The 26002-nt window shown below is 35.2% G+C and overlaps 1 protein-coding gene across 1 annotated transcript in view; it reads left to right on the forward strand.

Moving 5' to 3' along the window:
• SUGCT (succinyl-CoA:glutarate-CoA transferase) overlaps positions 1–26002 on the forward strand; it is a 699594-nt gene that overhangs the window by 328459 nt on the left and 345133 nt on the right. Inside the window, 1 exon segment of the mRNA XM_045564447.1 lies at positions 1931–2033. Within this exon segment, the coding sequence (XP_045420403.1) occupies positions 1931–2033 (103 nt within the window).

Raw genomic sequence — 26002 nt, forward strand, 5'->3', positions numbered from 1 at the left:
AGGCATTTAACCTTGCCTTATGGTGTTCCCATGAAAGAATTCTTTTTCAATATTTAGAAGTGAAGTATTTTATTCTGTACTGAATAGGGATAGTTAACATTCTGAGTTGAAAGTAAAATGAATGATAAAAAATCTTTATCCATCTATTGGAGAGAAAATGGATGGCATTATATTTAAAAATAAGAATCAATGCTTTGTGTATAGTGGGCACTCAGCAAATGAATGTATGAATAGGATTAATTAGATTTCTAGTGAAATGTAATGCTATCTTCATTAAAATATTTATTATATCCTTATGTAAAATTTTATGTGATTGAACATCATTGTTCAAATAGTACCTATCTTTTAGAGCTGTGGTCCCCAACCCCCAGGCCACAGACTGTTACCAGTCCATGGCTTGATAGGGACTGAGCATCAGAGCTCCACCACCCCCAAGCCATGACCATCCCCATCCCCTCCTACCCGCCATCCCTGGAAAGATGGTCTTCGATGAAACTTAGGAACCTGGGAGCCACACACAGCAGGAGGTGAGCAGCGAGCAAGCAAAACTTCATCTGTATTTACAGCAGCTCTCCATGGCTCACATCACTGCCTGAGCCCTGCCTCACCCACTTCACCTCCCCACCACCGTACCAAAATTGTCTTCCATGAAACTGGTCCCTCATGCCAAAAAGGTTGGGGGCTGCTATTTTAGAGGGTACATTATTTCCATTTTTTCTTTGTATTTCTTTTTTCTACTTTTTATATTAGATGATGATTAGAGAAGTGTCCTTTAAGTATTGATAATATTTTTATCCTTTTTTTGAAAATGGTAAAAGAAGTACATTTCCCTAATATAATTTCCTATGAAGTCTGAAGATTGAGGTTAATTCTACCTATGTATAAGAGAAATGTATAGATGTCCATGAATATTCAATATTCTACTCTAATTCCACGAGTTTTTCTCTATTTGTAAAACATTTTACCTGATGACATTAATGTTTTTAAAAAGTCTCTTTGGTCACCTAGATTATTAATTAACTAAAAATAATTTGCTGTTTTAACAATCAACAATTCTGAAATCCTTCATACATTAGAGACTGTGATTGTGTTGAGTTGTCCCTAAGGAGCTAAGATTTTGCTTATGTGTTCACTATCTTAACAGAAAAAAATATAAAACAATAAATTTTATTAATGAATTAGTTCCCCTTCCCTTAAGACCTCACAGAGAAAATAAAGGAAATCAAGTATGCTTCTGTGAAGTATGGTTTTAAATTATAGTGGAAACAAAACAGATTTAAAGGACTTGGATGAATTTGAGTTTTGTGGGCTAAACTGAAATTATCAATCTTTGCATGCCTAGATTTCTAATTAGTAAATTACAGTGCAAATAAATAAGTAGCTAAGGCTGTTTTTAAGCCAATGGTTTTGGCTGTTAATTCTTATGTACTTTTCACATAGCTTTCTTTTAAAACAGCTATAGTAGTTTATTTTTTGTGTTGAAGAATAATTTAGTATATCAGTGTCTAACCTGATATACTATAGCTGAGACCTCAAAAGACATTTTATAAGACTTCATGCTCAAATTGCAATGATATTGTTATTATATTCATAAATTGCTCAATACCACATTTGGAGCTCAATTAATACCATTTTCCACACAACCTCTCTTTTCCAAGGGACGCTGTTAAAGAGTACATAGGGATAGAAATAGGAGGAATTACATCGCTAATGGTGGATTTTTAAACACTGGGACCTGGGTGGCTACTCTCACCACTACAGGGCCACTCAAGTCATTTCATGTAGATAACCTCTCAAAACAAGGAGTAAAGAAAGACTAAGGAACATAGTTTGTCATTATTGGTTGTTTGGAAAGAGGGCCACATGAGAAAAGAGGTTGTATTACATTCCTTAGAGTGTAAAAATACATCCTTTTTTTGTGTGTTCCTAGGTTTGAAGAAGAACTGACCAGCAAGTGGTTATATCTCTTTGAAGGCAGTGGGATACCATATGGCCCAATCAACAACTTGAAGAATGTATTTGCAGAACCCCAGGTTTGTTTTTTGAAGTTCAGCAACACAAGAATTTGCCTCTCTTTTCTATCCAGATTGATTTATATAAAATTATGTGAGTATTTGATCTTAAGCTTAAGTTACATAACATGATTTTTCACAGTTACATTAAAATTATTTGTGGGTCTGAAATAAAAAGAACCAGAATTTAGAACTTACTATCTACAATCATACTTTTGTGTCTGTCATATTTAACATATTGTATTTCTTCATCAACTGCTACATGAAGTTTCTGAGGTCAGGGCATTTATTTTTCCTGAAAAGCAGGAATATAGACAATTGAGAGGTTGAGGTTAGGTGCTCAGAGATCATTCTTTGTAGAAAGAAATATGAGAACTTTAATAGTTACAGCCCACCTTTGATCATATGGCTATCTTAAAATGTACAAAGCAAGTCATATTTAAGTCTTAAAATGAGATAATTTTATATGCTTTGATTAATGTGTGTTGTTCATGAGGCATAAATCATACTTGAACAGCTACTTGTGCTATACAGTGCTTAATAGGCTCCTTCTTGGGCCCAGGAAGAGGGGTCACATGAAAAACATTTCTTTTATAACATTGTTCAAATGATTATTTTAGATGATGTCAAACTAGTAAGTTTTGATTTTATTACTTTAATATAACTACAAGCAATTTACCATGTCTCAGATCCACATGTTAATCCCAAAAGGTAGAGGGATTCCATTTTTCTGTGATGCTTTCGCTATGATTATTCACATATCTTATCAGTTTCTAACATTTCAAAATTATAGGTTTTTTTCCCTTGGGTTCTTTATATTTATATAATGGCAGGTTTTTCTTTGAAATGGATTATTTAAAATGGAATACACCTTTTGGAGGAGGTGAACTTTGTTGGAAAACTCATCTCTTTAACTTTGGTATCTTTATCTTACATGAATATCTGTTTACAAGAAAATTGAAATGTATTTAATTCAATAGTTACAATATTTATGGGGGGAAAAAGAGTGAATGAATGCAGGAATTCTGATTTATACTATTTTTCTGCCAATATTGCAAGTATGGCAAGGCTTTGCTCATAACAAAACTATGGTTAATAAGTATTTGAGATAAGGAGGCCCACATGGTGTGAATTTATCTGAAAGGGACCCGACAACATCAGTGATTAATGCCTAGTGATTCCTTGTTATGAAGTAGCAGTGTGCACACCCCAAATGTAGACCAGAGGGCTGGTTTTCTTGTTTCATAATTGAATGAGGCTGTTGTATATTGTTGTGTGTAGGATATCACATTTACTTTAATCTGAGCACACATTTCTCTGGAGATGTTTCCTAAGAGTTTTTCCATCAGCATTTCTGTTGCTCCATCTGTGTTTTATTGGTGATAAAGGCAGAAAAGCAAAGAATTATTTTTAAACCTCACTGGGTACATTTTAACATTACCTATTTTTTAGGCTTTGATAAACAAAGATTCAAGGTCTCACCCACTACCTTAAAATTGTTCACTTTATGGGCTGGTTCAGAGGGAATATAGGATAATTAAGATGTTAATACCTAATTTTCTCTTGTAGTTCAGTTTAATTACTTTAAACTTTACATCTCAACTCTTTTGGAACTGTAAAGAAGTTTTTATTATTGGTCTATAACATATTTTTAGTCATTAGCCCACTTTCAGAATGGAAAACATTGATATTAACTAAGCCAGGATACCAACTTTTCATACTACTGCAAAGTCTCTACAAACTGCCCTCTTTATCACCAAAAAGTGGATTCTAGTTGTCACAGTCCTAACATCAAAAATTCTTAATCATACAGTGATAGTTACTGACAGTTTTACCCTAGTAGCAAGAGTAGAGTTGTTCTCTTTCATAAATAATTTCATTCTTTTTTGAGATTTACATACTAAAATATATGTATGTAATTTATCTGGATTTCTAGAAAGACTAGAGAGTAATGTACTAGTATTACATTTTAAAAATAGGCAAAGATGACTATGGAAATTGTTAAGTAGGACTATTGCACATAACAGGTAAGGGTATCGTCTTTTCCCTATGCTTGGTAGTGTTTGTTCCTTTTAGAAAGAATTCCATAAAATTTTTAATTTTGAAAGGAATGTAGAATGTGGAAAAATCAGAGAGTTTAAAAAATGTGTAAAATAGATTATTTTAAAAAAACTGTTAAGATGACATCTAAAAATGACTACTTAGTTTATTCATTTATTCAGTAAGCCTTTACTATACTTACTGTGTACCTGGCCATACGGATTTAGTATAAATTTAGTATTCCCTGCTATTCTAAAAAATAAATTTAAAGTTGACTTAAAAAGCAGGTACATAATAAATATTTGTTGATGCATGAATCAACAAATGAATGAGTTGGTTAACTCTGGAAAGTGTAGGTTTCCCAAATGATCGAGTGGCTCCTCTGTACTCCTGATGGGGCTGACAAGCTCTACCTCTAGCATTGGTTGGAAAGCCCTTGGTGACCTCAGGGGACTAATTGTAATATAATAGTTAAAACCATGGAGTCAAAATTGTTGGGCAGTTTTATAAACTTCCCAGACTTTAGTTTCCTTAAGTGTTAAATGGTGAAATAGGATCTTATCTCTATACTGTTGAAAGTATTAAGATACTGTTCAGATGGTAAACACACGATGCATGGTAGTAGCTCTGATTATGATGGTGCCCTTTATGGTCATAATCTTGTTTAAAAGCACCTTCTTTTACTTACCTTTGTTTAGTGGATAGAGTCAAATCCAGTGTAGCTGTGGGGATGGGGATCAGTAACTTAAAATCACACTGTATTACCCTTTTATGAAAATGTATCTGCAAACCCTGTGCCAAGAAGTTATCAACTCTTCCTTGTTTCTGATCACTGAAAATCCTTTTATATTTCATTTTCCTTAAAAGTTTTTTCTAAGTATGATTTCCGTTTAAGGTATCCTCCCTTGTTTTCCCTCTGATGAGCTGTAGAGTTTCTTGGCCCCGGGTACGTGGAACCGGCCGCTTCTGTTCAGATGTGGGAACGCACCCCTGGCGCCTGCGGCCCGCTCTCCGTGTGCGCTGCGCCAGCACAGCTGCTAGTTCAGCTGAAAATTGCTTTGGGTGAAGTACAAGGCCTGGAACATGGCGCAGGAAGGGAGACTTTGATAAAGTGAAATGGGGTATGTCTAATAAAAACAAAACAAAACAAGTTAAAAAAAAAACAACCCAAAACAAAACAACAACAAAAAACAGGAATGGAATCCTTAAGGAGCAGGAGAGAATTTTGTGTGCCTACTTATCAAGTGGAGCATTTACATTTCATCTGTAATTTGAACTTGGTGGACAAAAATTTACTTGCTAGTAGAAACTATTACTAACCTAACATTTTCATCATAGCCTCACACTCTGAGAAAACTTGATTTTTTGACTCAACTGAAACAACAGATGATATTTCTTTTCTTGGATCCATAGAAGGTTGTCTACCTTTTATCCTCTGATTATATGCTGCAGACCTTTGCACAGTTAAAGTGATCCTACAGACATCCACTGTTAAGTCAATCAAGAGTATCGGTCTGCCTTTACTGATAGTTCTAAGAGGTTTTGATTCAAAACCCTTAAAGTCGTAGCTTTATTGTTTTTCTCCCTCAGTGACGAACAATCTCTGGACATCTCTGTGCATTATAAAGATACAGTATAGATTATCTGCATATAGATTTTAATAGCCAGTCATTTCTCCAAGTGCTTTCTTAAAATATCTTCTTTTAATCAGGCCAAGATTGTGCAGTACATTAAAGGAATTCTTAAAAAATTTCAAAAACTTATTAGATGACCTCAGTATGGTCCTATTTAACATGCCCTTGGGAACATGTGCATGAAATACATTGTGGTTTGAAGGTTTCCAACCCAAACAAACTTAAAAGAAAATGCAGCTTTTAATAGAAACTATTTAAATTCCTGCAAAAATAGGTATGATCTCACCACTGAGAGGGTTTAAAAGCATCATTATCTACATTGAGAATCAAAAGAGAATGCACCACCCTGCTTTTAGGATTTCGCTTAAGACTGTATGTTTGGTGATTCTAGCCTGTCACCATCTTTGGTCAAACTGCTCAATTAAAAAATAAAATATGAATGATTGGGGCTTCTGATTAGTGTTTTTCTCTGTCCTTGATGCTATGACCTGAGGGTATGGAAGAGAGGGCAAAGGGTGTCACAAAACTAGTGTTATTTAACAGAGTCTTCACATTTGTACCACACAAGTTGAATATGTCAGGTGTAAGACATCACCCTGAAGCATCACTTCTGAGAACTATTGGGAGGGAAATATCAGAACTATTGAAATATCACAGCTGGCCCTGATTTTAACTGGTGCCAAACACCTGCAGGCTCTAAAAGGATACCAAAACAAAACCCCACCCTGTGGCAGCAAGCCATCCCTTAACAACCCTTCCTTAACTTTGCATCACCATCAAAATTAATTTAACATTTTCTCCAGAAACCTTATTCTTCCTGTCCCAGAAGGCCATTACAACTCCTTTAGCAAATCTTTCGTATGGGATAAATATGTCATAGAAACAGAGTGAAGTATTGAAATATTTGATGGCCGAAAACTATCTGTTTTCATCTCATTATTTGTGGAAGCCTGTGAAGTTGGAGGTTTTATTAATCTCTAGACTAGCTCATATTCTCTAAGTGATTTTGTTTTAGCACATTTTGGCAAAATATCTGAGCATCTGGGAAAAAGGCCCATTATTCACATAGTAAGCATCAGAAGCACCCCAAAATACAGAGCTGTTTTTCAAGTTTCTTCTATTATACACATATACACACATGTATATACACATTTATGCATTGCACACATGTTGCTGATGCATTTTGAAGATCACCTTTTGAATGACATTATTTAATATTTCTTGAAATGCAGTTGCATAGTCCTCAGAGGGTTACACAAGTCAAGCAAAATTATATCCTTGTGTCTGATACTGCTGGGAAATACGTATAGACAGTGGTCCTTGCAACTGGAAAACTGTTGATGAAGATCTGAGGTAAAATAGTATGTCTGGAAATAATTCCTAGCAGACAAGGGAAATAAAAACATAAATTTTATCTGTATCTCTGAATATATATGACACATTTTAGATGATGCACAAATTCACATATGCTATGTTATGTGTACGTTTATTTATGATACCTGGGCATAATATTTTCAGTTTTTGAAGAAGTAATGTAATTTAGACTTAGGTGATTAAATAAAATAAAAATAGATAGTTTAAAGCTTTAATTTTATGTTAACATAATAAAGCGTAGGGCACTATTCAATTTTATTTTTTTGAATTGAAAAAATTATACTAGTGCAAAAAACTTTCTGTGTTATTATTTAAGAGGAAACCCATTGAAATGATGAATAAAATTAAGGACTTAGTATAGCATTAATGACATTTTATGTTTATTTTTCCTACATACCTAAGAAATTTGGATGCATTTTGAAAGGACACCAATTTCTTTAAACTACCACACATAAATATTTAGATACCCAGTTGGAATGCTTTGGGCATTATCTGGTTGATCTTTTCCTAAAAAGGTGAGCGGTATGGTTCAGGGTGAAGGGGACCATAATCACTTATTCATTGAGTCAGTCACTCCTTCACTTAGTAAATAGTAATTGATGGCCTGCTAAACATATGGTCTTGTGTTTGGTGTTTGAAAAAGGGAGGGGGTGATGGAATACAGTACATCAAGAGGACAAAACTGTCAAACATTCAAGGAGGTTTGCTGTCTAAAGTAGAAAGTGTTCTGTGTCACAGAAGAGTTACACATAAATGCTATGAGCATTTTTAATAGCAAGATATAATAGGCATCAAGCATCATGAGATTTTCTGTTTTAATGATTTAACAAAATTTAAAATCTCACAATGAGGCCAGGCATGGTGGCTCATGCCTGTAATCCTAGCATTCTGGGAGGCCGAGGCAGGAGGATCGCTCGAGTTCAGGAGTTCAAGATCAGCCTGAGCAAGAGCGAGACCCTGTTCTACTAAACATAGAAAGAAATTAGCTGAACAACTAAAAATATATAGAAAATATTAGCTGGGCATGGTGGCGCATTCCTGTAGTCCCAGCTACTCAGGAGGCTGAGGCAGGAGGATCAGGTGAGCCCAGGAGTTTGAAGTTGCTGTGAGCTAGGCTGACGCCACGACACTAACGCTAGCCTGGGCAACAAAGCGAGACTGTCTCAAAAAAAAAAAAAAAAAGTAAATAAATAAAATAAAATCTCACAATGAGTTGCAAAATGTCTTAATCATGAAACTTCTTTATCCTTTTAAATGCCTCTTATAATTAGTTTATCATATTACTAATAAATTGCTTCTCAATGATTAAGAAGATAATACTATTTAGTATTATCACTTTTACTATTTAGTGATTTTGAAATTATTTGTGACCTTAGGACACCGAATATTTTTTATTGTTTTATAAAATTATTCTCTCTGTCTCTCCTTCTTTCTCTTTCTGTCTCTGTCTCTTACATGTGCTCCATGTGTATACTTTATATTTTCTGAACATTTCCAAAATATTTCAGAGTGGAGATATATTGTATAATCATTGACTTTTACCAAACCTTGAACTTTCAAGCCAGAGGCATAATTTATATTTTAATGGGTAAAAGATGAAAATCAAGAAAGATTAGTTAATATTATTTGGGAGCATTTTGAGACCCAGAATGAATAGTAATCAGTACCAGCTAATTTTAGAAAACAGTTTAGTGTGGTGCTGTACAATAGGAATATAATGCAAGTCACATATGTAATTTTAAACTATCTAGTGGCCAAATTAAAAAATGACACAGTAAAATTAACTTTAATAGTACATTTTATTTAACCTAATACATACAAAATAGATTTTCAAAATGCAATTAAAATTAAAAGAATATTAATGAGACATTTTAAATTTTGTACTAGCTCCTTGAAATTTGTTGTGCATTTTATGCTTACAGCACCTCAATTCATTCAGACTAGCCACATTTCAAGTGCTCAGTAGCCAGCCACATGTGGCTGATGGCTGCAGTATTGGCAGCATTGATCTAATTATAAAAATATGTGGGAGTTCTTCACCTTTTTACTCCAGCTTTGCCCACTTTTAAATTATTTTAATTTTCATTTGTCACTCCCCCCAACTAAATTAAACACATTACATTTGACATTTTGTCTTCATAGTATCTGTTTTGAAGACACAAGAATCACATCTTTTAACAGTCCTATTTGGGGTAAATAACCATGTATTCTACTATCAATTTCTTTTTTGAAATCACCTAAATTTGTATTGATTTCTTTATGCATTTCAACTTTTTATAGCATAGAAGGAAAAGCTTTTGCTCAAATGATTTATATAGTAACAATATGAAAACATGTAATAAATTATCAATCATATTTTCTGATACAAATATTGTAATATTTAGGGCTTTCAGGCTTGCTGTTCTTGAGGGAGTTGGAAAGAAAGAAAAATACAAGGCCTGTATAAAGTATAAAATTGGATTGGATACATGAGAGGCTTGAATAAATGTAGAGACATAGTCAATCATGGCTGAGAAGACTGAATGTTAAGATATCAATTATTCCCAGTTTATTTATAGCTCTAATGTAATCAACCATCAAAATCCCAGTGGAATATTTTTCTAAACTTTTTAGTAAATGGTTTTTCAAGGTTATATGAAAAAAATGTGTGGACAAGAATAGCAAATATTGTGTATGGTTAAAAATTAGTGTGATGAGAAGGAAGCATGCATTATGAAATATGATAAAATATATTTCAAAACCACAATAATTAAAATAGTGTGGAGCTAGTGGAGAATAGAGAGAGAGATCAATGGAACATAAAGAAGAACTCAGAAATGCATAGAGATTTGGTATGTGATAAAAATAACATGACAAATAAGAGGAGAAAGGGAGATATTTTCCATTTGAAATAAGGAAATTGTTATTTTTCTTTTAAATTATATACCTTATACCCAGATCAGTAACAGATGTTTTAGAGTTTATTATAGACATACTATTTTTAATGAAAATAAAATATTAATGAATATTCATTGGATTTTATGACAAAGAAAGGCTTTCTAAGCATAAAAGCAAAAAAGTTGTCACAAAGAAATTGATAAATTTGGCTAGTAAAAGTGAAAATCTCTACAGTACAAATCATTATGATAAAAGTAAACAGTTATGGAACAACATAAAATTATTGCCACAAATATGACTGACAGCTCTTGTATCCTAAATATAGCATATTAAGAGCTCTTAGAAACAGTAGAAAACATTAAAGTTTCAAAAAGAAAAATGGTTAAAAGACAGAAGGTGACATTTTTTAAAAACCCAGAAAATCCAAATAACCAATAAACATACAAAATGGAGTTCAACTTTCCCAATGATAAATAGAAATTCATATTTGAATGCCAAATTTATTTTTTCCTTCAAAAAACTGAAAAAGTGTGTATATATTTTATGCACATGTATACGTACACACACGTATATAGGTAATGCTCAAAGCTATACAATAGGGGACAGGTGAGCACTCTTACACATTGCCAGTTATAAACTTAATGGAAAACAATTTGATGGTGTGCATCAAGTACTTTAAACTGTTCATATTCTGTGATCAAGAATATTCTTCTTCTTGGACTCCTCTGGAGCTAATCTTAAGTGGAGCAAAAAATTTTTTGTGTGAAATTGCACATTCCAAATATATTAGCCAAAGGTTGAAAACAAGCTAAATGTCTAACAAAAGAAATATAGGTTAAATAATTTGAAGTATATCAACACAATGGGACAGTGTACTGCCTTAAGTATGATATTTTTGAAGAATGACATAAAAATGTCATTTATAAGATTTTTTTAAAAGAATACAAAATTACATATTTTGTATTATCTCAATTTTGTAAAATTATTTATATTCTTTAAAGCAATCATTTATTACTTTTTGAATCAGGAAAAAACGGTTAAAATATTCTCATAGCTTAAATAATTTCTTAACTGGAAATTTAAAATAAATTCTGGTTAGTTCTGTATAGTTAAAACTGATGCCAATGCTGGATGTTATGACTTCACAGATTGATTCCAATGAAAACACTTTTTATTACTATTTTATAGTAGTTATTTACACATAAAAAACATTCTAGTTGTATTGTTGGTAATATTGAACATGTACAGAGATTGACAGGGACTGAGCATCAATGATACTTTAAGAACTGCTCTAAAATGATCAACCCCGAAGGAGGAGGAAATTCCATACTGTTTTCCACAATGGATTTATCTACAAACATTTTCACCACCAATGTGCAAGTGTTCCCTTTTTTCTACATCTTTGCTAACACTTATCTTTTAATTTTTTTGATAATAGTCATCCTAATAGGTGTGAGGTGATAGCTCATTGTTGTTCTGATTTGCATTTCCTTATGTTTAGTAATGCTAAGCACCTTTTCATATATCTGTGGGCCATTTGTATATCTTCTTTGGAAAAGGTATCTATTGAGGTCCTTTACTCATTTTTTAATCAGGTTATTTGTTTTATCCTATTGAATTGAATGAGGTCCTTACATATCTTAGAACTATGATATGACCTAGCGATCCCACTTTTGGGTATATACCCAAAGGAAACAATATCACTATCTTCAGGAAATATCTGTGCTCCATATTTCTTGTAGCATTATTCACAAAAGCCAAGATATGGAAACAATCTAAGTGTCAGTCAATGGATGAATAGATAAAACAAATTATATGTGTGGGAATACTGTTCAGCCTTAAAAAATAAGGAAAATCCTGCCATTTGCAACAACATTGGTGGAATGGAGGAGCACATTATGCTAAGTAGCATAAGTCAGACACAGAAACACAAATACTGTATGATCTCACTTATATGTAGAAACTGAAAAAGTTGAACTCATAGAAACAGAGTAGTTGGTGGTACCAGAGGTTGGGGGATAGGGGAAATGGGGAGATGTTGGTCAAAGAGTACAAACTTTCACTTATAAAACTTTTCTGTTATAAAGGGACTTATAAGATGAATACATTCTGGAGACATAATGTATAGCATGGTGACTATAGTTAATAAAAATATATTGTCTATTTGAAATTTGCTGAGAGAGTAGATCTGGAGTATCCTTTTTTTTTTTCTTAAGTATCCTTACTTAACACACATAGATGCACACATACACAAAGAAAACCATGTGTGGTGATGGATATATTAATTAGCTTGATTATGCCAGTCAATTCATGATGTATGCATATTATATATCAAAACATCACCTGTACACTTTAAATATAAACGATTTTTATTTTTCAATTATACTTTAACAAAGTTGGAAAAACATATTTACAATATTTCCAAAATTAAAACAAATAGTAAGGAGGAATAGATACAAAATGGTATATTAATGGCTTAAAGGGACTTCGGAAAGTAATCCTACATTCTGTGAGAACTCAGCATTAGAAATTTACCCTGAAATACATAGACCAATGAATAAACTCTTCCTTCCCTTCCCCTCCCCTTCACATTCCCATTCCCATCCCTATCTTCTCTCCTGTCCTGTCCTTTTTCTTTTCTTAAGTATTTAAATTATATATACTTCTCTACATCTCTATATTGTTATTGCCTGTCTTTGTTGTTGTAGCTATCCTTGGGGGGAAGTGGTTTTGATGTATATTTTCCTAGTGTCTAATGATGTTGAGCACATTTGTATGTGCTTATTGACTATTTCTATATTTTCTTTGGAATAATGTCTATTTAAATATTTTGCCCAGTTTTAATTGGGTATTTGTTGTTTTATTATTGGGATATAAGAGTTATTAGATGTTCTGGATACAAGTCTCTTGTATCCTCAACTTTTCATTTCCAAATATTTTCTTCCATCCTCTTGGTTGTCTTTTCACTTTTTTGATGGTATAGTTTGTAGGACAAAGGTTTTTAATCTTGATGTATTCTAACTTATCTCTTTTCTTGTCACTTGTGATTTTGGTGTTGTACTAAGAAACCACTACCTAATCTGAGAACATGAAGATTTAAAGCTATATTTTCTTCTAAGAGTTTTATAATTTGAAGCCTAGTATTTAGGTCTATAATCCATTTTGAGTTTGTGTGTGTGGGTGTGTGTGTGTGTGCGTGTGTGTGTGCAGGTGTGAAGAAGGTCCAACTTGATTATTTTGCATATGGATATCTAGTCTCAGCACACTGTTGAAAAAAATTTTCTTTTCCCATTGAATTTTCTTGTCACTCTCACTAAAAAAAAAAAAAAAATTGACCATTAAAATATAAAGGGGTTATTTCTAAACTCTTGATTATTTAGGAATGTCTTGTTTAATTTCAACATTTTTGTGTATTTCTCAAACTCTCTCCTGTTAATTTCTAATTTCATTCATTGTGTTTGAAAATATTTTATGTGACTTCACCTCTTTCAAATTAATTGAGGGTTGTGTTATGTCCTAGCATATGATCTATTCTGTAGAATGTTCCATGAATTCTTGAGAGTTTTCTCCTATAATCCCAATGACTCAGGATGGTGAGGTGGGAGGATTGTTTGAGGCTAGGAATTTGAGAAGAATGTGTTTTCTGTTGGAGTATTCTGTAGATGTCTGGTAGTTCTCATTTGTCTTATCACAAGGAATGACTACTTCTAGTAACATTTTTTTTTGTTTTAGTATCTATTTCCTGATATTAGTATACTCACTCCATTCTTTTTTATGGTTGTTGGTAATATTGTGTATCATTTTCCATCCTTTTCAACCTGCTTATATCTTGAATGTGAAATATGTCTCATGTAGACAGCATATAATTGGATCTTGATTTTTTTAAATCAAATCTAAAAAGTATTGGATTGTTTATTGCATTCATACTCAGTGATATTACTGATATGATTGGATTTACATCTACCGTTTTGTTTTCTGTTTTCCACGTCCCATATCTTTTTTATTCCTCTGTTGCTACTTCATTGCCTTCTTTTGTATTAAATGGATATTTTCTAGTATAACATTTTAATTCTTTTAAGGATTTTTAGTGATTAGTTATTTTCTTATTGATTTCTCTAGGAATTATAGTATACATCTTGTCAGAATTGACTTCAGTTTTGTCAAATTTAGTTACAATAAAATATGGAAAATTTTTTTCTATACAGCTCCTATTTTAATGTATATGTGTATGTGTGTGTGTATAACATGTATGTATAGTAAAAATTCAACAATGTGCTGTCATAGTATTAAATATATTTCTTTAATATTATATACTATATAATGTTAAATATTTTATGGAACCTGATGAAAGAAATGAGAGTCCATCTATATTTATAGAATTTGTTATATTAATTTTATTTATCTTGTTTTCTTAATTTTTTGCTACTGATTTGAGTTACCGTCTGATGTTTTTTCCTTATTTCAATAGAGCTTTTTACTCCTACTCACAATGCTTGCACAATTATTGTCAAATATGTTACATTTCTATATGTTGAAGGCCCAACAGTACACTTATACATATATATATATTGTTTATTGCAAATGCTTTTTAAATCAATCAAGAGAAGAAAGGAAAGAAATACGCAAATATACTGTTTTGTGTAATTGTATACATGATTACTTTTACTGGTACTCTGTTATTTGTGTAGATTCAGAGTACTGTATAATATCACTTACTTTCAGACTAAAGAACTTCCTTTGATATTCTTCTTAATGTAAGTCTGCTAGCAATGATTTTTTTCAGTTTTGTTTATCTGGGATTGTCTTTAGTTTGCCTTCTTTTTTGAAAATATTTTGCTTGATATAATTATTGTTTGACAGTTCTTTACTTTCAACACTTTGAATATGTTGTTCCACTGCCTTCTGACTTCCACTATGTCTGAAAAGAAGTTATGTGTTAATCTTATTAGGTTCCCTTGTGTCATTTTTCTTTTGCTCCTTTCAGGATTTCCTCTTTGTCTATGAACATTTTGAGTATGATGTGTCTGGGTGTGTGTGGTTGTGTCAACATTTATTCTACTTTGAGTTAATTGAGCTTCTTGGACGTATAGATTACTTTTTTTCATGAAATTTGAGTTTTCAGCCATCATTTTTTTGATTTTTTTTTTTTTGTACTTTTATCTTCTGGTACTCCCATTATATGTATATTGGCATACTTTATTGTGCCCCACATTTTTCTGAGGCTCTGTTCATTTTTCCCTCATTCTTTTTGTCTATGTTCTGCAGATTGCATAATCTCTATTGATTTATCTTTAAGTTTGCTAATTCTTTCTTCTACCTGTTCACATTTATGGTTGAGGCCCTCCAGTAAAATTTTCATTTCAATTATTATACATTTTGACTACAGAATTTCCATTTGGTTCCTTTTAATCATTTGAATAATTTATACCTCTTTATTGATATTATCTATTTGATAAGACATTCTCATCATACCTTCCTTTAATTCTTTAAGCATGATTTTCTTTTGTTCTTTGAACATATTTATAATAGCTGCTTTGAAGTTTTTTTTCTGCTAAGTCCACCATCTGGACCATTTCAAAGGCAGTTTCTATTGCCAGTTTTTTCTATCTGTATACTGGTCACACTTTACTGTTGTTTTTTTTTTCATATCTCATAATTGTCTCAATTTTGTTGATAACTGGACATTTTAAATCCCCTCTCCTCTACCACAGAAATTGTTTTCTTCATTGTTTGCTAGTTCAAACAACAGTGTCTTGGCTGAACCAATTCTGTGAAATTTATTTTTCCTGCAGTGCATACCTTCTAATGTCCCAGCTCTGATTGTTTCTAGTCTGTTACCTAGGAATCACTCCTCATTTCCTCAGTTTACATAAGATACTTATTGGTCAAAGGTTGTTTTAGCCAGTTAGATTTTTATCCTTTATAGTTGGCTGTGTGTGTGTGACTCAGAGGCTGCTATTACAGTTAAGGGAGTTTACTGCCCCCCTGTCCCTTGTCTTGGCTGGGGACTAAAAACTTGAAGATTCCCTCTGTAATTGGTTCTGAGAGGACACAACCTTGAATATGCATATAGTTATCCAGACTTCCGGGAATGAGTATGATTTCATTTTTAAGTCTAGCTTCCTAGGCATTGCTGTGGGTCAGAGCAGCTTTCTGTTCCCTCAGTGTTTATTAGAGTTCATTTTAGTGCCTGTATTAGTGAGTCTTCTGCCTTGTTGACTTCTGCTTAGAGTGCAACTTGAGAATGCTTTCAGGAATGCCCCCAAATCTTGTTTTGATTACCCCTGGGTTCGTACATGTTCCCACCCCTCTTGGCATACAGAGTTGACCATGATTCCAGGAGGGCTCCTCTTCTTGACTGTCTCTTTCCCTGGTTCTTTCTATTAAACTGACTTACCTTCTGTTTGCTTGTATTATGGAGCTACCAGCTTTCTCTTAATTGCTCTCCAATCAAATTGTTATTTTTTTCAGCAATGCCCTTGGGCATGGGGTTTTCCATTCTCTCTTCCAAATAAATTCAGTTCCCTTAGGCAGAGCTGGGGACTCTCCTCCTTATGGCCTTTCTCCCAGGCCAGAACCTTTTTGCCGCTGTACCAGACCTAAGGGAGAGGATTCACTTTTCTTGAGTAACATTCCTATCCTAAAAGTGAGCATTGGAGGTAGTGGTGGCAAGTGCTAGTCTTTTTGGCTTAGTCCTTCTGGAGTGGTTGCTGTTACCTACAAATAAGCTATAGGAGACGCAATAAAGGCCCTCTTTCCTTGACCTTTAAGTGTCCCTTTTCCTTGGCCTACCATGCCTAAGGTAGGGCTTCTACCCTGTATATGAGGATAGGATGGGGGAAGGGAGACCATGTCCTTTTTGGCTGTGTCTGCCTGGAATATAGGTTCTGCAGCATAGGCTAAGGGGAGTGAAACACAGCAGCCTGCTCCTCATGTAGTAGAGCCATAGTCCCAGAGTGGAAGATGGCTAGAGAGTAAGCACCTGTTATCATGGGTGCACCCATCTGGAATAGAGTGCTTAGGTTAAAGCTTTGTAATGTAGACATATAGAGCTTGGTGGTAATGGTGGGGGTTAACAAAGTGAACCATGGCTCAAATGCCATGGACTCTCACTATTCTTACTGAGATTGGGTAGATTTTCTTGAATGAATGCTTTTTCATTTGCTGTATGACCTTACAATAATTTCCAGGGATTTTCAGTGGTTTTTAAAAATAATTTTCACCAGGTAAATTGCTGTTTTGCTAGTAAGAGGGTCCACTAAGCTCCTTACTCCCCCACCATTTCAAAAGTCCTGCCATGCAGGTTTCACCTTGCCTCTTTCCAGGATAACCTGAAGTTATCATTACTCTATCAGAGTAATCGGTGTGCTAAATTTCTTCTTTGTGCCTGGTGCTCATCCTCTACAGTTGTCCCTGCACCCTTAAGAAGGTCTGACTGTGCCCTGCTGGGATGCTTAGTCTCCTTGTCCTTACTCTACTACATTTGATCTCCCATCTCATCGCTTTTTGAACCCTACTTCTGAAAGACAAATGTAAAAGTTTTATGGTAGTGTTTTTGGAGTAATCTCCCAAAGAACACCTGGGCTAGAATTATCCCATAGCCTTGTTAAAATTTATATTTCTGGACCTAACAAAACCCTGTGGTTTCTATGTCTTTGGATGGGGCTCAGGAATTGGCATCAGTAGATTTCCAGGAATTATTCTGTAAAAACTATGTGCCTGAGAGTTCATAAGCAACTTTATACAGACATATTCTCAAGTTTTTCTCTCATGATCTCCCTGGTAACTTTCAGTTTTTTGGAATGCCTCTTATTGGTCCTTTGGCTAGAATGCTATTACTTTAGTTAATCTAATCTCTTGTGTATTTCCACAACTATACTTGTCTTTGGGGCTAGGTGACAGAAGGACAGAGAAAGAAAAGGAGCAATGGGATTTGGCTCTACACTTTTGAAACTACAGTTCCATCAAACCTAGAGGAAGACCCCCCTTTCTGAGGGTTTTGGCTTTTGCTGGCTCCCAATGCCTCTGTTCTCACTGCCGCTACTACCACACTGTCACTGCAGGATTGCCTGAGATCCAGGGGGTGGGTGAATGGATAAAAGGAAGAAAAAAAATGGGAGGTTTTTGCATTCTCTCTGAGTGTTTTGCATTCCCTTTCCCATTCCTTGAGCTAGAACTAAAAGGCTTTTCTTGGAGCATTTTCTGTGTACATTCCAGGGCTCACTTCTTTGTTTCCTGTGTGTTGAATTCAGACCAGGAGATCCAGCAGTAAAAAAGTTAGTAATCTTACCACTTGGTTGGTGGTATTTGAATTCTGTTCTTTTTCCCCAGTCCATCTGTTGCTATTTACTGTTGAATCCTCAAATAGCTGCTCCATGTAGTCTTTCCAGGTTTTATAGCTGTATTCAGTGGGAGAGATGGTATAGATACTTATTGCTTTATCATACCTGGAACCTGAATGTTTCAGCTTAAAAGCAACATTGTCTTACTATTCTTTTAAGTTTCCAGAGCATTTTTCTTGAAGAGAATCCTAACATAGTTGTTAAATTGAAGTGCTCATCAAGTTCAGATATTTTGTAACTACTTATTCATGCAAATTAGAATTTTCACAACATATGTAATGTAAACAAAATATAGAAATAAATTTGATAAAAGAGTTAATAAATAACTGTAACTATTATATAAAACAACTGATTTTTATGTAGATTATAAGGTAAGCAAAGGTTATATCGTTGAACATTTATATTAAAATATACTAACACAGTGTTGCTTTTTAATGCTTTGTATATTAGGGTTCTTTTTTTTATGAAAATAAATTTTTTGCAGAAAAGACAGAGAAAACCTTCTGACATATATGAATGAATGGCTAGCTTGTTCTTAAACTATAAATACTTTACTTAAATATCAATTTTCTATATCAGGCATCTGGCAGTTACCTAACACTTATTCAGTGTTTTCTGGTAAATGCAATATTTTGGAGTGAGAGGGAAAACAGAATTTTCAGAAAGAGGAATAAGGTATCAGAGTCTGCAATGATTAAGGAGACTTAAGAAAAAAGTCTATTTTTTTTTTTTTTTTGCTTCTGAGCACTACTAAATTATCCATCCAGTTTTTCACATTAAATACAACATAAGCCCCAAACATCTTGTGGTGCCAATAAGTGAGGAAGTGCTCACAAATGATAGGAATATGGCAAAAGTATAAAGGAGCCAGTTTCAAAGAGTTTCCAATGGCCAAGGTTAGATGATTTGAGTAATAAAATAAATATATTAATGGATTATAATTCATAGAATAAAATCAATATCCATGAGTTTATACTAATATAAATAGATAATCAAATAGATAAATGTGGAATAATGGAAAGAAGATTTCATCTTGTAAAATTTCAGTTAATACATGTAGAAGGAATGAGGGAAATAGAAAGTTACTCTTAGGTAAACACTGACATCATCATTGTTGCGGGAAAGAACCATTGGTGGATGCTAAAATCATGAAAAAGAAAAGGATTTTTATATAATCTGAAAGTACTTTTCCATCCTATTAGTTATGGAGGAAAACGTAATAACTTTACAGTGGAGAAATCACAGACACCGGCTTAACCAGAAGATACCAAAGGACAAAGACAGAGGAACAGTTATTGGAGGAGGCTTAAATGTCATGACACTTAGGTTGCATTCTGATTCAGGGAAAAGAAAATCAGTGAAACACTTGCCAAAATTCAAACAAGTCCTGTTGACTAGTTAGTAGTATTATGTGCATTTTAATTTTTTGTTTTTGATAATTTTACCATGGTTAGGAAAGATGCTATAATAATAGTGGAAACTGAGTGGGGGGAATATGAGAACTGTACTTTGCAACTTTTTTGTAAGTCTAAAATTATTTCAAATAAAAAATAAAAATAACACAAAACAAATTTCATTTCAAATACCTCACATTACATAAATGCAAAGACACAGAGCCTTGAATTTTTTAAAATTTTAAAGTGTAAAGTGGCAAAGGGGGAGCCCTATGTATATGCTGTAATTTTTGTTTATGTATCATTTAAAACTTATTGATGACAATAATCCTCCTTTTGTTGTTCCAAAGACATGAAACACTGGGTAGTATAAAGCCTGAACTATTATTAATATTTCTATATCATAGTTGAGATTTTATTTTTGATGCCTGAGGACCACTAAGACAGCTACACACTCAATCAAATGTTCAAATCAAGTCTATTCTCCACACAATTGTAGTTGATCCCTTGTCAAGAATTTAAATGAAAGATAATTTAAATTCATTTTTCTTTACAAAACAGATTTTTGCTAATTTACAAAATGTAATTAAATGTTACCAGAATGCAGTTACTCCTGGAAGTACTTTTCTACAGATTCTCATTTTTGCAAAATAGACATGTCTCGTTTAACTTTTTTGAAAATGGTGTATCACCAAAATTGGTTTCAGACGCTGTCCAAGTCCTAGTGGCACACTGAAGTGCCAATAGTTGTTCTCAGCCCTTCTTCATCGTCAGACAGTGGTTCTCAAACAGAATGTGCATTAAAGTCACCTGGGGAACTTTTCTAAAATATAAATCCTGGAGCTCCAGCAACAGGGATTCTGAAAACACAGGTCTAGGATGGAGGTAGGGATATCTGGATTTTTAGAAGATTCCCCATGGAGTCTATTGTGGAACCACAGAATACTTTAGATAGAGGAAAGTGTTGTGGCTATGAACATGGTCTTTATGCTCAGACAGACCTGGCATTTTGTTTGGGCTCTGCAACTTACTCACTGGGTGACTTTGGGCATTACTCAACCTCCCTGTCCCTCAGTTTCTTCTTCTGCAAAATGGGTATTTTAATGATTTATACCTCTTTTTTAAATGTTTCTGTGAGATAGTGCATATAAAGAACTTACAAATGATTGCAATGTTCAGTTAATTTTTTAAGATGATTAGATGTTTGTTAGAAAATGAAGTGAGGGGGGAAGGCACTTCAGGCTGAAGCAAAAACCAGCATAGAAATGGGAGATGTGAAACTTCCTGGGGAGATATGAGAAATTCAGGTAGTGTCCACCACCAGAGCACAGAGTGTGGGTGAGAGATGAAAATGGAGAATCCGAGAGTCAGTTTATGGAATACTCATATGCCATGCTGAAGAGTTTGATCTGTATTCAAATTGTAGGACCATATAGTATGATGCCATCTACTGGAAGTAGAGCAGATGTACTCATACCAGCAACAATGTGTTATGATCCTGAGCATCACTGGCCAACATCCTTCTGGAGAATGAAGCCTAGGATGACACAGGATATAGTTATGTCTATGTATACCTACATATGACATATGTAGAGTATATCAGTCCTATAGTAGAGGTTCACGATAGAAGATAGAAGTTCTCAGGCCCAAGCCACATTTAACACAAGCTGCCAAAAATATGCATTGTGACATTTCTTGGGAACTTTCCCAATTATATGATTATAACAGCTATTCATTCATTGTTTTATACCCTGTCAGCTAGAACTCTGGGCCTGACCCTCTAATAAATTAAAGTTTTGATAATAATCAAGCTATGAATGACTAATTAATGAACACTATGAAGAAATGTATTATGCTTCAGGTTACAGGAAATCAGTACTTCAAAATATGATGTGTTTAAGATGGTGGACCAAAGACACCAACAGCCAGAGCATCTCTGTAAGGAGGAGAATTTTTAGGTGAAAGAGAAAAATCAAACAGACAGACAAGCATAGATGGAAGAGGGGTCAAAGGAAGGGTGCCTGAACCTGCAGGAGAATACCCAGCGAGAGGTTGCAGAGCAGAACTGGAAGGAGAAAGGCATAGGTGGGAATTAGGCCCTGAGAAGCTCAGAGACCAGTGAGAAGGGTAGGTGGATTGGCTAACATCCCCCTCCCTCACATCTCAGACTGCTGGTGGACTCCCGAGCTCCTGGAGAGACCTTCTGCCAAAGCGACCCCACAGATGGCTGCCATCAGTAAGTGGAGAGCTTCTTGGAGACAGGGCATCAGGCTTTCAGCCCCACTCCTGGGATGACTCCTGCCCCACAGGCCCAAGCAGGACGGCAGGCACCATATTGTTTCTCTACCCACCAGGTGCTTTTGTCGTCCCCAGGGGGCTCAAACCCTCAGGTCCCATCTTGCTTGTCCTCACACAGACATTTCCCAACTCCAGCTCAGACTGCAGGAGCCACAGGAGTCCAGTGGGTCCCAGGTTATCTGTGTGACTCCAGAGCTTGGTCATTCTGGGTAGAGTGCTTCTCAGAGAGAGGGTTGGAGATGACCAGAGAGTGGACTTTCCTCCACCTAGACTCTTTTCCTCCCTTTTCCTCCCCCACCCATGGCTGCCAAGAGAGACAATTGACCCAGCAAATGGAGGCTTCCACAGGGAATGGAGCTCAGACCTTCCCTTTTGGGATCCTTCAGTGGACTGAGGGGTGCTCAGAGTGTGAGCTCCCTGCCTGCCAGTGCTCCCTGCCTGCCAGTGCTCCCTGATGTTGCTTGCCCAGCAACTCCAGCAGAGAGACACTGAACCAGCTTGGGCACCCCATTAGAGACTTGGGACCAGTATCCTTCTCCCTGGAATGGTCAGGATTTGCTCTCTGAAGCCGAGGCGGTGGGCACGCAGGCCAGATCTGTATACATAGTTCTCAGTCACATCAGCTGGGGGCACAGAGGGGTTATTTGTGATATTTGTGAATTAGTCCTGAGAGGTGTGGGTGCCTGCAGGGGAAGAGCAGGGGGGAGAGTGTAGTGTGGGTCCTAACTGCAATGTGCTTGCAGGGCAGCCCTCCTCCCATAGGAGGACCACGGTCCCAACTCAGGTTGGGATCCTGGGCAGGGAACCTCCAGCCCACATCACAGTCATGGCAGAGCTCGGCTGGCTTGAGGTCCTGCCTGCTGGCAGAGGCCTGGAAGAAACTGTGGAACAGGGGAAGGTGGAAAGCAGTGAGACCTGCTCCAGACTGTCTGATTGAGGGTCTCAGACATCCCTACCTCCACAAAAAGACTTTTTGGTTTAGTGGGGCCACTTCAGCCCCTCCCTGGCAGCTTTGCCCAGAAGAGGGGAACAGACCTTTGACCCCTGCTAAAAGTATTGTGGAGCTTGAGAGCTGGCTCACCCAACCCAGCCACAACCAGCCTCACTCCCTAATCTGCCCCTTCTGAGGTGGAGAATAAGGACACACCCACCATCTGGGGCATTAGATTGCTTCTCCTGAGGAACTAGTGCTGGTCACAGGACACAAACACACCATACAGCTTGTTCCTTCCTGCAAGCGCCACCTACTGACAGGGAGGTCAATTTGCATGCCCTTTTACTGCATTTACTGACTCATCATACAGGGTTTGGTTGATTCTTACCCACAAGCACCACTTACTGCCTTAGAGATTAAACTGGGTATGTCATTATCTAAACAAAAGAAAACCCAAAGGTAAGAAGCAACAGGGGCTCCAGGTGAGAAAGAATCAGTGAAAGAACTCTGGAAGTATGAAGAATCAAAGTGAAAGGATACCCTCCAAAAGGAATACCAGGTCTCTAGTATTGGATAGCAACCAAAATCAGAATATTGAAATGACAGATGAAGAATTTTGAACATGGATTTTAAGGAAGCTCAATGAAATGCAAGATAAAATGGAAACCAAAGAAACCACAAAAACAATGCAGGAGATGAATGCAGAAAACAATGCAGAAAAACTCACTAAAGAAATTGAAATATTAAATAAAAATCAAACAAAATGTCTGGAAATGAAAAATTCATTCAAGGAATTACAAAACACAGTGGAAAGCCTTAAGAGTAGGTTAGATCAAGCAAAAGAAAGTATCACCCATCTTGGATTGTAAAATTTGTTTTAAAGAGGTTTCCTTGGGGATAAGATTCAGTTCCTAGTCCCGGGGAACTCCATTGTACTTATTCTGAAATTGTCACTATAGTAGGGGGAATCCAGGACCTAACTGCTAGGACACCCATGTTCAGGAGCAAACACAGGCAAGGCAGGATGCTATTCTGTATTCTGGGTCATCTTACACAAAGTACTCAGTGACATCATGGCTTTGAAGAAGTGGCCTTCATTTGGAAAAAGTTTATGAGCTACAATGAGGGCTTATTGAAATTAGGGGATTCTCATAGAGATAGTGGTGATTGTGTGGTCCTTAGGCTCAGAGAAGTCTATTTATGCAAACTTTAGTAGAAATACAATTACATAAGGATTTTGTTTTTCAGAGACTCAGAGACTTGTACATGGAAAAGAAGATACCCTAAATTGTGGTTGATGTTCTCTTTAGGCTAGACTTTACAGTACTGAAATGGAGCCATCATAGCTCAGTTTGTTGTTTGAGACCTGAAATTCAGAATTCATTTATTATCAAATATTTCTTGAGGGCTAACTGTGGAAAGCAGTACTAAGCACCCAGGAAAAAGAATCACAATATTTGGTCATAGCAAATATGAGAATAATTAACAAACAGGAATACCAAATTGCTTATTTTAACTGAGAGATATATTTGTTTTACAACCTGGAATACATTATGTCTATTTGCTAGGGCATACTTTTCAGGTATTAAGGAACTCATAGAGAGCCAGATTCAGGTATTAAGGAACTCATGGAGAGCCAGATTAATAATCAGGACATTGTTGGCAAAGATGAGATTTAAGGACCATTGAAGGTTTTTAAAAAAACATGTTATTTTCATTTTTAAATTTGAAATAATTAAATTCATAGGAAATTGTGAAGATGGTATGAAGAGGTCCCACGGATTCCTCACTTGGTTTTCTTCAATGATTACATCTTATATAATTATATAATTATCATATAATAGCAAAACCAAGAATATCACATTGGTACAATGTGTCTGTGTAGCTCTGTGTCATTTTATTAATATTACATGTATATACGTGGGTAACCATGATCACAATCACGGTATAGAACTATTCTATCACCACTAAGATCTCCTTCATGCCACTCCTTTATAATCACATCCACACCACCCCTCATCCTTAATCTATGGTAACCATAAATTTGTCTCCAATCTCGATAATTTTATCATTTCAAGAATATTGTATAAATGGAATCACAAAGTATGTAACCTTTTTTTAAAAAAAACTTTTATTTTCATATTATTCACATACCATAAAATTACCCTTTTTAAGGTATAATCCATGGATTTTAGCACATTCACAGAATTGTGCTATCATCACTACTATTTAACCTTAGGATATTTTCATAACTGTTAAAAAGAACCCTATTAGCACTTACTCCCCATTCTTCCCTTCCCCTATACCCTGGTAACCACTAATCTCCTTTCTATTGATTTGCCTATTCTGGGCATTTCATATGAATGGAATCATTCAAGATGTGTCCTTTTGTGAGTGTCTTCTTTCACTTGGAATAATGTTTTCTAGGTACATCCATGTTGTAGCATGTATCAGAATTTCATTCCTTTGAATGGCTACATAGTATTCCATTGTATGGATGTACTGTATTTTACTTATCCATTTACCAATTAATGGGCATTTGGGTTGTATCCATATTAGAGCTATGATAGATAGTACTTCCATATAAATTCATGTACAAGCTTTTGTATGGGCATATGTTTTCAAATCTCTGGAGTATGTACCTAGAAGTGGAATTTTTGGATTATGTGAAAACTCCATGTTTAACATCTTGAGGAATAGCCAAACTATTTTCCAAAGTGGTTGCACCATTTTACAAACCCACCAACAATGTGTGAGGGTTCCAGTTTTTCCACATGCTTGGCAACATATTATTATTTTATTGTTTCCTCCCTCCCTTTCTCCCCACTCCTTCCTTCCTTCCTTCCTTCTCTCTTCCTACCTTTCTTTTTTCCTTCATTTTTTATTTTAAACATATATAGCCATACTAGTGGGTATGAAGTGGTATCTTTTGTAGTTTTGATTTGCATATCAACACTGATGTTGAAAATGTTTTAAAGTATTATTGGACATTTGTATGTCTACTTTGGATAATCATCTATTCAAAACTTGCCCAGTTTAAATTAGGTTAATTATTTATTATTATTGGGTTGTAAGAGTTCTTGGGAGCTTCTAGATA

This window comes from Lemur catta, chromosome 11, assembly GCF_020740605.2.
Source record: "Lemur catta isolate mLemCat1 chromosome 11, mLemCat1.pri, whole genome shotgun sequence".
Classification (NCBI taxonomy): Eukaryota; Metazoa; Chordata; class Mammalia; order Primates; family Lemuridae; genus Lemur; species Lemur catta.